Raw genomic sequence first — 17,400 nt, forward strand, 5'->3', positions numbered from 1 at the left:
CTTTAGAAAGGCATGTCCTCATATGTAATGCATTTTTCATAAGTACCTGTTTATCACAAAAACGCGTATGTGTGTGTGTGTGTGTGTGTGTGTGTGTGTGTGTGTGTGTGTGTGTGTGTGTGTGAGTGTGTGTGTGTGAGAGAGAGAGATTGTGTGTAAGTGTGAGAGAGTGAAAGAGTGAGTTTTGTTTCTACCCCTGCCGTTCCCACACGAGGTTGCAATTCTTAAATGTGATCTAACAAAGCTAAAGAGAAAATATTAACCATATATGCTGTTCATATGGCTTGTAATTGGGATGAAGTAAACATCTGTTGAGTATTTTAACACAAAATGTTTGATTTTGTTGAATTAAAAGCCCAAAAATGCAGCGGGTCCACCAGACCCATGAACACTGGCTGAGTAACACAAATATGAACACCACACAAGGGTTAAGTAAAGTCTTATTTTCTGAGATACTGAATTTGTGGTTTTCCTTAGTTGTCAGTTATAATCATTAAAATTAAAATAAATAAACTTTTGAAATATATCGGTCTGTGTGTAATGAATGAATATAATATACAAGTTTCACTTTTTTAATGGAATTAGTGAAATAAATCCACTTTTTGATGATATTCTATTTATATGACCAGCACATGTATTAGCTTAGTCTAGATGATACTGAGAGTTTGCTCTACTCACCCATAATATGAAGACGAACTTTACCACTAATGGAGTAGAAGAGTCTGTAGATCCAAACTCCACATAAATAAACTCCTCCATCATCTGGTGTCACAGCTGTAATTCTCACAGTCATGAGTTTATTATGTCTGTCATCAGAAACACTCAATCGTCCTTCCATATTTAATGTGCTAGAGGTGTGTATCAACTCGTCAATGGAGTTGTGTTGTTCTTTGAATATGATTTTGGGATCATTAATATGATTCTGTGAATATTCACAGCTGAAGGCGGCAGTTTCTCCAATCTTCACCTTCACTGTCTTTGGCACTTTACAACAGGAATCTGTCATTCACATAATAAAGAAATATACTTCACAATTATCCATACCTTTAATATTGGTAGTTTCATTACACTCTTGAATTACTTACCTGTATTCACATTCAAAGTTATATCTATATACCACTTATTAAGAACCCTGATTCTGTATTTTCCAGCATCGTGTGTGTTCAGTTCTCGGATGAATATCATGAGGTTTCCATATTTGTTGCAAAAAAGAACAAATCTTCCTTCACTAATCCATTCATTGTGTTTCCTGTAATTTACTATGGTTCTCCATGGGTCATGTTTAACCACATATTTAGCAGAGGAACTGTACCAAAGTTTCTGTGAATCAACCAGAAGACTTGCTCCAGAATATCCAGTGACGCTAAAGCATCTCACTGCACCTGTCAATCAGATTGATACTGTGATCAGAAACCTCATGAACAGAAAACAGCATCATTACTGCAGTGATGAAAGAGAAAAGCTCTGACCTGAGATCAGGTAGAAAGTCAAGAAGATGAGGAGGATCTTCATTGTGAGTTGAGTTCAGTCTTCTTTCGGCTGAATCTCTGTGCGCAAGAGGGCTGTTCGTAAGGGGTTTATAGTGTGACATCATATAGACTTCCTTTGACCCAGTACTAAACTAAGTGCTGTGAAAGAGGAAGTTACACTTCCTGATTTCAGTAAAAACTGTGCAACAAATGTTGGACATTTCTATGTCTGCTCTTAGGGAGGATAAATACAATCTAATTAATTGCAGAGACAAAATCGAAAAGTGTGAATTCCCAGCATTATATCAATACAATGTATTATTCTATTTGAATCATTTATAGAGAAAAGATGACCGCAGGTAATGCTTTTGAAGATTGTTAGGTCCCTCAGATTTTACTGGATATACATAGGCTGTATAGCTCCCCCTACCTGAGGAAAGACTCACTGCAGATGGTTTACATTCATTTTATTACATTCAAGGACAGTAAAGAGCTTGATCATATTTAACTTATACAATACAAAATAATGAGTTAACCGTTCAAAACACTTTTTACAAATGTTACATATTGTTACATTCCATGTGTTTTGTATTGTTTTGGTTTGTTTCTCTTCTGTTTTATTAGTTATTCTTGGGACCATTGGGAAACTCGGCTGTACAGTATGGCATCATCATGTAAGACGCAATGAGTGACGTTCAACGCAATGAGTGACGTTCGACGCAATGAGTGACGTTCGACGCAATGAGTGACGTTCGACGCAATGAGTGACGTTCAACCAATCCGCTGATGTGCTGGCATGTTAAAAGGCCCCGGTTTTCATGAATGGGTAGTGAGGGCTGATCAGCGCGAGCTCTCACTCATTTTTCCGCACTTTCTGTCGTCTTGTAAAGTACCCTGATTATCTGTTAGACACTTGACTACTTGGTTCTGATTTAACATCTTTTTCTGGAATTATTCTTATACTCATTCTTATACTTATTATTCTTATAGTTCTGTCTGAGAGAATATGTGTATACGCTAGAGTTGATTGCGCACAGGTGTTTTGAGATCAACGTGTTACACGCTGTTGTTGAGAGACAAACGCGGTGTTTTACTCGGCCAAGTCTTTGATTGTCTTTGGTTATTGATTTGAGTTTGTGTTGTCTTATTTAGATAGGTAGTTTTTGTGTCATGTTAGTTAGTTAAAGGGAGAATTCGCCCTCAATTGTATTTTGGTTTTGATATTCAGCGTAGTTTATTTAAGGTGTCGTATACGCTGAAGATCTCGATTTTGTTTCTACATTTTTCTTTGTTAGTTAGTTTAGAGGTTTGGGTTAGTAGTAGTGGGGGTTTGGTTTTGATTATTTCATTGATTTGGGCGATTCTCTTGTTTATTATTTGTGTTTCACGTTTACTGGTTCTTTTGAACATATTACATTTGATTTAATAAACTATGTAAGCTTCACGTTTTGTTTGTGGTTGTTTTTCCTGTCTACACCTCCACAGTCACATCTTACATAAATGTTGCGTCATCATCCCGTTTACATCTTATAAGCACGTAACACATAAGAATAACTCAAAATGTGCTGCATTGTGACATGCGTCATCTCAAACCAACACTTAATGCACACCAAACAATCAGTCCAGCCATTATTTCTCACTGGATGTTAAGTCACAGCGTGTAAAGATATCAGAGTAGTTTTAACAAGCCATGGGGGTTTATGGGTAGGAGAACAGCGCTTTATTCTTCAGCTGTATCACGGTTAATCGTGATAAATCGATTGGACAGCACTAATATAAATAAAATAGTATTTCAGTCTACCTAGTAAACTAAAAAAATGTACTAGCCAGTGGTGATTATGTTATCAAGGTGTACATAGAGGGTTGCTATTACTACTGTAAAAAAAATTAAAACACACAACATTATTATTAACACACTGTGGAATCCTTTCCATAATTTGAAACACAACTTTTCCAAGCCCAGATAATTTATTAATCAGGAGCTCATCTTTACTACTCCCCTCTGAACTACACCGTTTATGTTCTCAAAGGTATCAGTGATATCAAAGAAAAGAACAACGGGGCTGTTGATTCTAGAAGCAGACATTATGATATCAAAGCCAACTCCCACAGCCAAGCTGCAACCCTCCACAGAGCAATTCATCAGGCGCGAGTTCGATCTCTTCTTTGCGGGATAAAGTTGTTAAAACTTTGATTGGCTTTGACCCGACATTGCCGACCAGCAAAAACACTTGATGACAGCATTTCATAAAAGACAAAATACTGTATTTGTGTTCCATTCAAACAATATTAACCTAAAACAGGGACAGCATGCAAAAGAGAAAGAGAAAGCGCATACTCACTCGTACCGCTAGTGATGGGCGCTTGCGAAACACTGATTCATGAAGCTTTGAAATCTCGATGAATCTTTTGTTTCGAAACAGTGGTTTGGTTAAGAAGTTTCAATGGATCTCTATGAACCCATAAATCATTGAACAAGTGTCTATTACCTGAGAATGAAGCGTCTTTTTCCTGATAGCGTCTTTTTCTTGATCGCTGATGAGTCTCTGTTGGCATTTTAATGAGGTATTTACAATACAATACACATTGTAAAGACACTTAATATTTAATGGTAATAGATGATTAGTTAATTGAATCTGATTTTACATTCAATAAACATTTGTAGTGTGTTTGTAAAAGCTGTTTTTATGAATTTTTGGCATGAAGTTTTGTTGTTGGGGTTTTGACCAGCAGATGTCACCAGCGTGTGGTGCTTCGAAACAGTGAATCAATTAGCAATATATTTGAATTAAAGCTTCGTACCACAGCGCACGCATACACACACACACAGAGAGAGAGAGAGAGAGAGAGAGAGAGAGAGAGAGAGAGAGAGAGAGAGAGAGAGAGAGAGAGAGAGAGAGAGAGAGATACACTTGACTTTTAAACTTCTTTTAATTAAAAACACTTATAAAAGCTATACATATTATCTTACACAAAACACATTAAAATGTATACCTACACAACATAAATAGGCTAATCACACAATAATGTCCATTTATAACATCATATCACTCTCTTCTCTTCGTTGCCATAAAATACTTTCAGTATCCCAAAAAGAGAGTAATTCATCAATTCATAAAATGTATACTCCAAAATTAACATTTTTACCAAAGCCTTAAACATATGGATCAGTTCCTCCATTGAGAAGCATTTTAATCTTTCTTGTCAGCCATATTGCCATTTTAGCCTTACCAAGCAAGAAGTTAATCAACTGTTTTTCACTGTTTGAAGCACTATATTTTGGTCCAAAAATACAATTTGTAAAGAGAAAACCAAATCTCCTAACACACCAAAAAAATTGAATTTAGCCTTGAACAACCAATACAAATATGACAACCCTTTTCTGAAATCCCGCAAACAGGACACTCTTACCCATGCAAAAGATTGAAACATGCATTATAGCTATTTTATGCTATTAATATGAAATCTGCCATTGTAGATCTCAATTCCTTTTTTTTTTTTTTCTCAGTTGGTTTCTTATATAAAAAACGTCTCGGTTACGTATGTAACACTCGTTCCCTGAGGAGGGAATGGAGACGTAACGTCAGTGACTGACGAATGGGGGTTTCGCCTAGAATAGGGATTTCGCCTCATCTTCGAGATCTTAGAAAACGCCCAATGGCAGTGCCAATGCCATGGGCATGCGAGATTTGCATGCGTAACTCCGCCTACCCACATGGGTATATAAGGAAGTAGCTGGCAAGTATCGCATTATGTTACCTGCTGAGGAGCCAAGACTGAACTCTCGGCCGTTCCAGCGGTACAGAAGATGTGGCAGCGGGACGTTACATCTCCGTTCCCTCCTCAGGGAATGAGGGTTACATACGTAACCGAGACGTTCCCTTTCGTTCAATCACTCCGACATAACGTCAGTGACTGACGAATGGGGGTCCCAATGTAGACACGCCACTCAGCTGTCTTCCAGTGCCCTGTTCAAGCGTGAGTGCCCTGATGCAAGATAGTACGGTCAAAATCCTCCACTTAACACAGGACTACCAAGGTCAGACTCAAAACATTCCTGGCCCGAGGAATGATCGTCGGGGTTCTTAATACCACAGCACCGCCCTCAGGTCACCCTGGCCACCAGCCAAAGTACCACCTCTCTCGGAGACGGTAGATCGGGGTGTGGCAGAGGGGACTCTCTCGACCACAACATCGCGATGGTCATGTTCCCGCAGAGGGAAAACAGCACATCCACAAACACTGTCCGAACGTGCTGAAGCCCAAATACATCGAGCAGTGAATGCGCCCCAAAGACAGCAACGGATATCGATCACACCCGGAAGTGCGCGGGCAAACTGTCTTGAAAAAGACGTGCCACACGCAAGCTCTTTTTGTGAGAGGAAAGTTCTACAGAGTGCCGAAGCGCCCAGGGAAGACACACACAGCTGTTGCAGATCACTGCACAGATCAGCAGGCAGGCAATGTGAGATCGCTGGAACGCGCCGTACACCAACACCCTGGAGAACCGCTCGTCTTGAAGACTGAAGAGAGAACTTCAGCATTCAGGCTTGCCGGAGTGAAGAGATGCTCTTGGCTCCAAAGCAGAAACATAATGCGATCATGCCAGCTACTTCCTTATATACGCATGTGGGTAGGCGGAGTTACGCATGCAAATCTCGCATGCTCATGGCATTGGCACTGCCATTGGGCGCTTTCTAAGATCTCGAGCATGATTGGCTTCTAGGCAAAAACCCCATTCGTCAGTCACTGACATTACGCCGGAGTGACTGAACGAAAGGGAACATAACTACCTTCAACTACCTTTTAGAGAGGCGCCAGACTCAACAAATTTGGTCCACTTAGTCTCTGGAATTCAGTTAGGGCTCTTATATTGAGAAATATTACACAAACACAGTAAAGAGCTTTCTTTCAAATGGTGTTAAAATAGACCAAGTTCAGGCGCTCTAAAAGAGAGCAGAATTCAACCTCCTGCCAATCTCTTACATCCACATCCACACTGATCTTAGGGAATTCATCCTCAGATATTACCAACATTTAGTGGCAGAACAGGAAAAGAAACTATTTTTTGCACAGTTCAAACAGAGCAGATGCCAGTCTTTTTTTGCTTTTCTGCAGTAATCCATTGGTCATATGACCTGAGATGTGAAATCTTATTCCTGCTCTCACCAAACCTGTGCGCACAGTTTGTCATTCCAGTATTACAATTAAGGGTTCTTCTAGATCCCAAATAACTATAGGTCTCTCAGAATCTGTCCTTTTCACAGTAAAAATCTGCCATGCATTGAATACTGAGGCCTACAAAGAAGATCCGTTTCCTTTAAATTTGTTATAATCTATAGACTTCATGCCAACAGACAAAAGTCTGAATGGTAAGACTATGTCTAAAATAGGAGGCAAAAGAGCAACACTGAAGACTGACAAAATACCTAAACTTAATGCCTAAGACAAGGTGATAAAAAACGTTCAGTTCATTTATATTCTGCTGTGACTTGTCAAGCTTGATTGACAGCAGCGCATTCACTGTAATCCTGATTATTCCTGATACTGTCACTGTTGACGCACAAATTCACCACTGCGTAATTCAGATCCTCAGCAGATGTGATGCAGCACTGAGAGTCAGCAGTGGATTTATCTACTGTAGCGTCAATGCATTTAGAAGAATCAGAGGGGCTTGTGGGTAATTGAGCCGTGGAATAAACAGCGTCAGAAGAATCAGAGGGGTTTGTGGGTAATTGAGCCGTGGAATAAACAGCGTCAGAAGAATCAGAGGGGCTTGTGGGTAATTGAGCAGTGGAATAAACAGCGTCAGAAGAATCAGAGGGGCTTGTGGGTAATTGAGCCGTGGAATAAACAGCGTCAGAAGAATCAGAGGGGTTTGTGGGTAATTCTTTATGAGTGTCTTTAATCTCCTCATAATCATAACCAGTGTCAGAAACCTGAGGAGAGATGGAGAAATGATTTACAACTCTGAAGATCGTCAGGATGGAAGTCTTCAGACATTAATTTTTTGAATAAAAATCAACATTTTATAGAGTAACTGGACTCACCTCTTCATGTTTTCCTGGTCCAGTCTGAGATGATGAATCACCGCCTGATAAAAACAATTGTCCTAAATTAATAATGACATTATAACACATTTCAACATTGATGTCCTACATCAGTGGTCGACAACTGGCGGCCCGCCAGCGATAATATTTGGCCCGCAGCCAGATTGTTTTGATAGCGGCTGGTTCTGAAATATATCTGTCATGATAGTGTAACAAAGGCGAGCTAGTGAGAGTGGTACAGGTAAATGACCCTCATGTCAAGAGACGATCTAGTACGTTTGTAGCTGCAGCTGTGGTAACTAGAGCAGAACTGGCAACCCGGATGCCGAAACACTATTGACTTCATAATTGGTCAATAGGTGGAGGGCGGAGCTTCAGGCCAAAACAAAACATTTCATCATCAACATCATTTTGTATATATACAAAATAAACAGCATAATTATGCACTTTAGTTTCTTATCACACTGCAGAGGTTTCTTTTGCACAATAATCTGCAGACTGTACACTATACTTCACCCCCCCACCCAGTTTGTGAACCACTGCCACAATCTAAATATAATGCTATAATCAACAGTTCAGTCAGGACCACTTTGAGAATGAAATTAATAGACAATCTTTGATTTGGCAAAAGGCTTAGGCTTAGGCTCAAAGATGCAGCTCGAGATACATCCTTGAAGCAGAATCCCCCCAGCCTTCATAATAACCAAAAGTTTCTTAGTAGTGATGGGACATCTGAAGCGAGGCTCCGGAGCTTGTGTCGAGCAAAAAGGGGCGTTCCATATGAAGCCCCGATTCGAGGCTTGTATCGTTTCCGTGAAAATCACGTGACGATGACAAACGAGGCCTCGTTTTCTGTTGATTACGTCATTGCTTCATTCTGAGGATCGCTTTCGGATAAAAGTGGTTCGAAACCTCGCGCCTCTTGTGGGGTTTGCAGTAAGCATTTGCATTGGTGTTGAGGTGTTGGTTGTATGTAGTAGCGATATCATTATATATCATAGCTGTATTATATATATATTATATTACATTATACTTAGTTTAGTAGATTATTAGAGTAAATTATACATAGTTCAGTAGATTATTAGAGTAAATTAGCCTAGTTGTAATACCTATACTACGTAATTATTATATATATATATATATATATATATATATATATATATATATATATATATATTAGGGGTGTAACGATACGCGTATTCGTATTGAACCGTTCGGTACGAGGCTTTCGGTTCGGTACGCGGTACGCATTATGTACCGAACGGTTCTTCTTGGACTAATTAATTAGAATTTGGAAAATAAAAAAGTGTGTGAAATATAATAATATGCGTTCAACAAGGTAGCCCAATAACCAAAACGACATAACAGGCAATGCCCCTGACACCGCCGAAGTGAAAGAACGAAAAAAAAACACCAAATATGTTTTAGGCTGCTCAGTCAGGTGCTCGCTTACTCAGTAGGCTACGCGCTGAATGCTCGTGGCAAAATGGCTATTGTGTTTAACAAACCAGAAATAGATCCTCCAATAACCAACAGGTCTGGTGTAGAGTACAGCAGCGGGAATAATTCATGTCATGTCAATCAAAGCCGACAACAAGACGATCTTGTTGTCTTTACGCCGACAACAAGACGATAAAAAGGAGAAACAGCCACAAACTATCCCACAAACTATCCCCGCAGCATTTAGACAGACATTTCCAACTTATTCAAATGGCAAAAGACATCACCGCGGCGAGTGGTCCATTTATAGCCGCGGATATGAGACCTAACGCCCGTTTCACACATACTCCGTCCGCAGTGCGTGTGCGGTGCGTATTTTTTTTCCGTACCCATGTTAACGGATGACAGCTTTCAAACTGCACGCGGATGCTGTCCGTCAGTCTGTTCCAGGAACGGTGCGTCTGCAGCAGTGCACGGATCGTTTTCGTACCGAGTGTATTTTTTGCTGCGCTGCGTTGCTGCATTAAAGTGGTAGAACATTGTTCGCATTAAAATAAACATGTACTGACGCGAAAATCTAGTAATTTCACCACAGATGCATCTCATTTAAAATATACTCTTGTTTCAAAGTCAACACATGGCTTTTTTTTTCTCAAGTAAAGCAACAAAACGACACCTTACCTGGCATGTAGGTTAAAAAAATGCCATAATGGAGAGCACTCGTACTTTCTCTGAGGTGAAAAGCAAAGTTCTTTTTGACCTGCAGGATTTCTTTTAAAAGGGTGTAAAAACGAAAGAAAAGACGAGAGTCGGCTGTTTTTGAATAGACTATTGTAAGTTTCTAATTTAAAATGTTTGTGATTTAAGGCTATAAACTATGTTTAAATGTTTTGCCACTTGTGTGAGCTAAATCTAAAGTATATAAATATGAATAAATGAATTTAATAAAATGTTGTTTAAATGTAGTAGGCTACGTAACCTGACTTCTATTAAAGAGTAGGCTAAACAAAGAAAATTGGAATTCTGACGAGGCATGTTCAGTAAAAACTTTTGGATTTTAAATAAAAAATAATGAATAAATGCTGTGTTTGTGGTGTGCAACAGCGGATCAGTTGCGGCCTGCAAACGCAGCATATGTAAAGCACTACAGGGTGTGGGGCTCCTGCAACGCAACACGCACCGCACTCGCTAATGTAAAGAGCTAATGTCTTATTCCTGTAACTACATAGAAGATGGGTAAAATCATACAACAACAAAAAATCATACTTTGTTAGTTTTAATAAAAAAAATAAAAAAAGGTAATTTCTGCCAATTTTTCTCTCTTTGCTGTATCTAAAACATACCGAACCGTACCGAACCGTGACACCAGTGTATCGTATCGAACCGAACCGTGAATTTTGTGAACCGTTACACCCCTAATATATATATATATATATATATATATATATATGTGAAATGAGAATGTATGTGTGTGAGAGTACCAGAATGAATTATGGCTTGTACAGCGCCTCATATTTTAGTAGTAGGCCTAGTGTTATTATTATATATTATTGCTATTATTATTATTATTAATATTATTATAAGACTGTATTAGGGAAAGCTTTTCCCATCCCTGTTGCAGTTTGCTGTTCCATAATTCCAGTCCCATAAGCACTGCACTCACAATAATTTATTTACAATCATTCTGGGCATTCACTGTCATCACTAACCCAAAGAACTACTGAATAGTTGAACACAAAGTTGTGTGTTTGTGTGAGTTGTGTGTGCATAGGTTAATACAGGCAGAGTAAAATACTTTATTAATACACAGGCAATAGAAAAAGGGTGTGCCCACACTATGACAATTTGGTTGCTCAGGATGAATAGATTTGTGTGCGATGCATTGCTTTGCACAGCAGGTGTCACTAGGGAGCACACTGTTTCATGAGGCTTCAGGTAAATGAACCTTTTGGTGAAGCAATGGGCTGGAAAGCCTCAGTGGCTCAGGAAGCCTCATTTGGCCATCACTATTTCTTAGCATATATTACAGAAAATATAAATGGTAACAATAAGAGTTCTACACAGAATCCAATACTTGATAATGAAGATACTAGGAGGTGAAGGGGTGGAGGTGGGTGTAAATGTCTGTGCGACAGACTGAGGAACATGAATTTGAATGAGCTTAAATACTATAATTGATTAGAGTAGGTGGAGTAACAAATCAGCTGAGCGTCAGCTGATAACGTTTAGCGATCAGTGTTCTGCCTGAACTACGCTTGAGTTCCATTCGATCACTCAAGCTCCATTTCAGTCAGGACCACTTTGAGAATGAAATTTATAGACAATCTTTGATTTGGCGAAAGGCTTAGGCTTAGGCTCAAAGATGCTCGAGCTGCCATATTAGGCAGCTCGTGATACATCCTTGAAGCAGAATCCCCCAACACAATAACGTTGTTGAATTCTATGCGTCAGATTACGTAACTACTAAAGACAGCGTGTCTAAGAGGAGCGCGGCTCCTGAAATCATTGGAGGTAGCGTACCTCAAAGGGGTAGGGAACGCCCCTTGACTAATTTCAGAATCTGATCATGCGTGATCAGAGGAATAGGGAAGCCAGGCTATACTTGATACATAGGACACTCTGAATTTATTACAAACCCCCAACAAAACATGAGACTTAAAATTACTAACGAGCGTTGCATGTGGAAAAATTCCTGAAGCATAAGAATTAACGTCCATTAGTGGCACCAATGTATCTGTTCATCCATTCTTGTCAAAGTTACCCGCCGAATGACAACAAGCTGACATCAGATGGACGTCAGTTAAGCCAAACAATGTCGAGATGCAGGCCAAATAGATGAATGCAACTTACAGGACGCAAATTTGTGAAACGTTTTAGTGCGCTAGCCTAGCGGCTCACAGGATTGCAATGTGAAACCAACAAACCTACCGAATGTATCAAATCAAACATGAACTTCGATTCGGACGTTGGGCGTTTACACTGAAGTCGCAAAGCAGCCAATCACGGCAGTGGCCGTTTACACTGAAGTCGCACAGCAGCCAATCACGGCAGTGGGCGTTTACACTGAAGTCGCACAGCAGCCAATCACGGCAGTGGGCGTTTACACTGAAGTCGCACAGCAGCCAATAACGGCAGTGGGCGTTTACACTGAAGTCGCACAGCAGCCAATCACGGCAGTGAGCATTTAGACTAAAGTCTCACAGCAGCCAATCACAGCAGTGAGCATTTAGACTAAAGTCTCACAGCAGCCAATCACAGCAGTGGGCATTTACACTGAAGTCTCACAGTAGCCAATCACAGCAGTTAATTAAACGATTTCTTAAGCATATGCTGTGAATGTTTTATTATTATTTTAATTCCTTATAAAACACATTTCATTCATTCCAATGACTTGTTTGCGTATTATCTCTAAATTATGACAGTATTTGATGTAAAATAAATCATACTAACATTATATGTGCACGCCATGAAACATTATAAAACAATAAAACAATTGAGTTCATGATCCCTTTAAACTTGGTATAAATGGAGAGTTTTTGTTTCATTTATAAGAGATTTACCTTGAGACTGATTCTTCTTATAGAGAAACAGGAATACGAGTCCAGCGATGATCAGAACCAGAAGAACCAGAGCCAGAGGGACGAGCAGAGAAGAGCCTGGAAACACAGGAGAAATAATCAGAGAATCGGATTCCTCATCTGAGCTAAATATCAGGTCAGATCATTGAAGTTTGGAGGAGGACTGACCAGAACATGTTACTGGACAATGGCCAGTCAAAAATAGCCTAAAAAGTAGCCCAATGGCCATATCCCATATATCTCTCAAATCCCAAATAACTCAAATTATGCCATTCCCATAACATTATGCCATACCTAAAACAATTACGACATTTTCAGTGTGCGACATTCTCCAGTTTAGTTGTTGCCGGAGTATCTGAAGCACAAGCTGTAAGGGAACTGCCCTCTTCTGGAAAGGGGGTGGGGAGAAGAAGCTCATTTGCATTTAAAGGCGCACACACAAAAAAAGTTCCAGGGACACCAGAAACTTAAATTACATCTTGTGGAATCGGGGATAATAGTTCATCTTTAACATCTAGCACAGGTTTATCATTGGGAGATAAACCTGTGCTAGATGTTAAAGATGAACTATTATCCCCGATTCCACAAGATGTAATTTAAGTTTCTGGTGTCCCCGGAACTTTTTTTGTGTGTAATGCAATGCAATTACACTATTTTTAGAATGCAAAATATTTCAAAACAAGCTTTTCAGTCAAGCACAATTAATGCAATATTTCAAACTTTTAATTGTACACATATGGGGTGTGTGTGTTTGTGTTTGGGGGGGGGGGTATCAACCATCAACTAAAGTTTAAAAGTATTCTGATTCTGTTGTAAAACCACACTTGGCAACACATGGACACTTCCCGCAAAATGAAGAAAAATACAGCGTGTGAGCATTTCTGTGATTGTAGAAAGCATGTGAATGTGTACGATACATTGTTCCACCGCATGAGGAATTAACCCTGTAAATGCACCATTGTCAGTGTTTACAGAGACAGTCACCTGAGGTTAAATGTGACATGCCGAGAAACTTCCAACTAAATGTTGTTTCTAAGGTTGGAAATGTAGAGTCCTATCTAGTCAAGAGTTATGAGCATATCTTTTGACCTGCAAAGTCACTGGAAGCCAACTTCTGTTTCTCTGTCAGCCACTGGTTTGCTATTTTTGTTAACATATTTGAAATGTAAAAAAATTAATGTTATTATTTATTTTAGTTGGGGTGGTGCTCACAAGCTACACCCATTGATCATATGTTTGTTTCAGCAGAAGAGCACCTGCTGATGATGTAGGAGTTCTGACTGATGAGAAAGCAGATGATGATGATGGTAATGATGATGATGATGATGAGGATGATGATGGTAATGATGATGATGATGATGATGTCGATGGTGGTAATGATGATGATGATGATGATGATGATGATGATGATGATGTCGATGATGATGATGATGATGATGATGATGATGATGATGATGATGATGATGTCGATGATGATGATAATGATGATGATGATGATGATAAGGTTGATGTTTCTGGGAATTTTGTATATAAAAAGAGAAAAAATAATTGCTAAATTATATTTTTTTCACACGCAGAACTTGACATCTCTTTTCTCATGGTACAGTTGCTTGTTACTGACGTCATTCACACATTCACTACTCAGAATTCATGTTTGCTGATACACACACACTTAATCACAAGCTGTTAGTTTGAGTTCCCAGAACTGAAGCCTGTGGTTTCACACTGAATAATACAGTACTCATCAGTGTGACTGGATGAACACCCTTAACTGCAGTTAACTATAGTACAAGTGTGGTAAAAGGACACACAGATGAACTAAAACATGCACTTCTACTGCATCCAGATGACCTCACCTGTACTAGAGTTAAAAAACTGTAATACTGTGTTCAAATCACACTAATGCTAGAATGCCAAACACTGTAGTACAAATTAATATTTTTAATTGTATTATGGTTTAATATCAGTGATGAAACCCTCAGTACCTGTAACAGTGATCCGCACTCGTGTGATGAAGCTCTTGTGTCCTTGATCAGACTGAACTCCACACCAGTATTCTGAATCTTGTTCAGTCACACGACTGATGCTTCCCGTCAGGAGCTGCTCTTCTCTGTCATCATACAGCTGGATCTTTCCCTCACTCCTCCATCTTCTGCTCTCCTTCACAGACGTCTCTTCAGCACAGAGATCAGCTCCAGATCTCCAGCAGAGAAACTTCACATCACTCCTGTGGGATTGTGGGTATTTGCAGCTGATGTTCACAGATCCTCCTGCAGCCGCTGATAGACTGATGCTCTTCACACAACAATCATCTGTTTGAGATCCAAATAAAGAGCAGCAATGTTACAATGAGCAGATATATTCATGATTCTGTCCAATAATGCATGACTGACTGAAAGTGAAGTAATGAAAGCAGGTCCAGATTATGAGTGTAAATGTTAGATCAGGAGATAAAAAGGTTATTGCTGGCGTCTGTTATGAGTGAGACGTGTGAACGGCAGTAATTACAGTCAGTGTTGAGTATCGTGATGTTGAGGAGATCGTCATGGGTTTGAGGCTCTCAGTTACTCACCTGTTATAACCTCCAGCTTCACTTCAGTGTAGAGATCTATTTTTGCATATATATCAGTTCCACACTGGTACGTCCCAGAATCCCCTTCACTCAGATCTCTGATGGTCACAGTGAGGACTTCTGATCTTGTGTTGTCATACAGAGAGAATCTTCCAGAATGAGCCCATTTATCTTTAATATCAGTCCTAATGAGGTCAGAGCACACGGACCACTGACCTCTACAAAAATACTTTATATATGCTGAATATCCTTTATCATATCTGCATTTGATCGTGACTCCGCCTCCTGAATATCCCGTCACACTGAAGCTCATGACACCTACAACAAACCAGCATCATTAATATATGATAATAAAATACTGAAGTGAAATTAATTTCAAAGTGTTTTTAAAGTTAATTTAAGCATATTAGTTGAAAACAGAGAATGTTGTTCATTATTTAATGTCAGTTCTGGTTCTTCTGTGATGTGATTGTTTGATCCGGACTCAGTTCATATTCTTACCAGGAATCATCATCAGAATGAAAGTCCAGATGATCTTCATTCTTCTCTCTTATTAAATGATCTTCTCTGTTGTCCATAGATTCAGTTCTTCTGAAGCTCTCGATGTGTGTTCAGATGAGCTTTGACTGTTTCTTTCCGGGTTACATGTTTAACATGAAGTGCTGAATGTGACAGAGACGCCCACTTCCTCTGAGAGAGAGAGAGAGAGAGAGAGAGAGAGAGAGAGAGAGAGAGAGAGAGAGAGAGAGAGAGAGAGAGAGAGAGAGAGAGAGAGAGAGAGATAGAGAGAGAGACTTGACTTTTAAACTTCTTTTAATTACAAACATTATAAAACAATTACATTACAAAACCCCCCCACCCCCCAAAAAAAGAACACAAACACACAAAAAAACTACATATACATAATAAAAGCTAGGCTATATAAGCACATAAAACATTTTTTAATTTATAACAATACAACATAACCACTCTCTTCACTTGGTTGACATAAGATACCTTCGGTACCCCAAAAAGCGAAAAAACAGTCAGTATTATTTATTAATTCATAAAAAGTATACTCCAAAATTAACCTACTTTTTACCAGAGCTTTGAACATATGTAAGGGATCAATTCCTCCACTGAGAAGCATTTTATTCTTCCTTGTCAGCCAAATTGCCATTTTAGCCTTACCAAACAAGAAATTAATTAAGACTATTTTCTTACTGTTTGAGGCACTATATTTTGGTCCAAACACAAAAAGACCATCTGTAAAGGGAAAACCAAATCTATAACTCAATTCTCCCAACACGCCAAGTATGTCATTTAGTCTCGAACAACCAATAAAAATATGAGACACTGTTTCTGAAAGCCCACAAAAAGGACACTCTTCCCCTTGCAAAGGAATCAAACGTGTCCTATATCTATTTGTTGCAATTATCCAATGTGAGATTCGCCATTGTAAATCTCCATTCCTTTTTTCAATTGGTTTCTTATATAAGGACCTCCAACTACCTTTTGGAGACATGCCAGACTCAACAAGATCATTCCACTTAGTCTCTGGGAGTCCTTTTAACGCTCTCATGTTAAGGAATTTTACACAAATACAATAAAGCGCTTTCTTTGAGATAGTGTTAAAAGAGCCAAGTTCAGGAGTTCTAAAAGAGAGCAGACTTCTTTCATCCTCCTGCCAGTCTCCTACATCCACATCCACACTAATCCTAGGGAATACATTTTCAGATATCCCCACATTTTGTGGTAAAAGCAACTTGAATTTGAGATAACAATTTTTTCACAATTCGTACCGAATGGATACCAGTCTTTACGGACAATTCATCTGCAGTAATCCAATGGTTATTTAACCTGAGATGGCCAATCTTGTATATCCCTGCTTTCACCAAACTTGTACGCACAGTCTGTGATTCCAATATTGCACTGTGAAGGTGAGAATTAAAAATTAAGGGTTCTTCTAGATCCCATTGACTAGGTCTCTCAGAATCCTCCCTTTTCACAGTAAAAATCTGCCATGCATTGAATACTGAAGCATAAAAAGAAGATAGTCCACTAAGATCCACCTCCTTTAAATTCATTAAAAAGAGATGTTTGTCCAAATTCAACTGACCCACTCGATTCAATAAGGCACAGGCTACTCTTATCCAGTTCTGAGGCTGGTGATAGAGTAATCTTTGAACAGTTTGCAATCTAAAAGCAGCAACTCTGGACCGAATATCTATAAGTCCTTGGCCTCCTTCCTGTAGCTGCAGATACAAAACTGACTCTCGTAGCCAATGTTGTCCAGACCAGAAAAAATTTAC

The 17,400-nt window shown here is 39.2% G+C and overlaps 2 protein-coding genes across 2 annotated transcripts in view; both read right to left on the reverse strand.

The window, feature by feature from the left end:
* The window catches only part of LOC137072674 (polymeric immunoglobulin receptor-like), a 42,913-nt gene extending 41,373 nt beyond the window's left edge, over positions 1–1,540 (reverse strand). The window contains exons 1-3 of the mRNA XM_067440586.1: positions 1,470–1,540; positions 1,086–1,382; positions 679–999 (exon numbers count right to left, since the gene is read on the reverse strand). Coding sequence (XP_067296687.1) covers positions 679–999; positions 1,086–1,382; positions 1,470–1,512 — 661 coding nt within the window. The 5' untranslated portion in view covers positions 1,513–1,540. The remainder of the gene's footprint in view (positions 1–678; positions 1,000–1,085; positions 1,383–1,469) is intronic.
* Positions 1,541–6,964: 5,424 nt separating this feature from the next.
* LOC137073728 (uncharacterized) overlaps positions 6,965–17,400 on the reverse strand; it is a 32,151-nt gene continuing 21,715 nt past the window's right edge. Inside the window, exons 4-8 of the mRNA XM_067442433.1 lie at positions 14,523–14,849; positions 13,794–14,051; positions 12,520–12,615; positions 7,520–7,563; positions 6,965–7,408 (exon numbers count right to left, since the gene is read on the reverse strand). Of these exons, the coding sequence (XP_067298534.1) occupies positions 6,965–7,408; positions 7,520–7,563; positions 12,520–12,615; positions 13,794–14,051; positions 14,523–14,849 (1,169 nt within the window). The remainder of the gene's footprint in view (positions 7,409–7,519; positions 7,564–12,519; positions 12,616–13,793; positions 14,052–14,522; positions 14,850–17,400) is intronic.

The sequence above is a fragment of the Pseudorasbora parva genome, chromosome 4 (genome assembly GCF_024679245.1).
Source record: "Pseudorasbora parva isolate DD20220531a chromosome 4, ASM2467924v1, whole genome shotgun sequence".
NCBI lineage: Eukaryota > Metazoa > Chordata > Actinopteri > Cypriniformes > Gobionidae > Pseudorasbora > Pseudorasbora parva.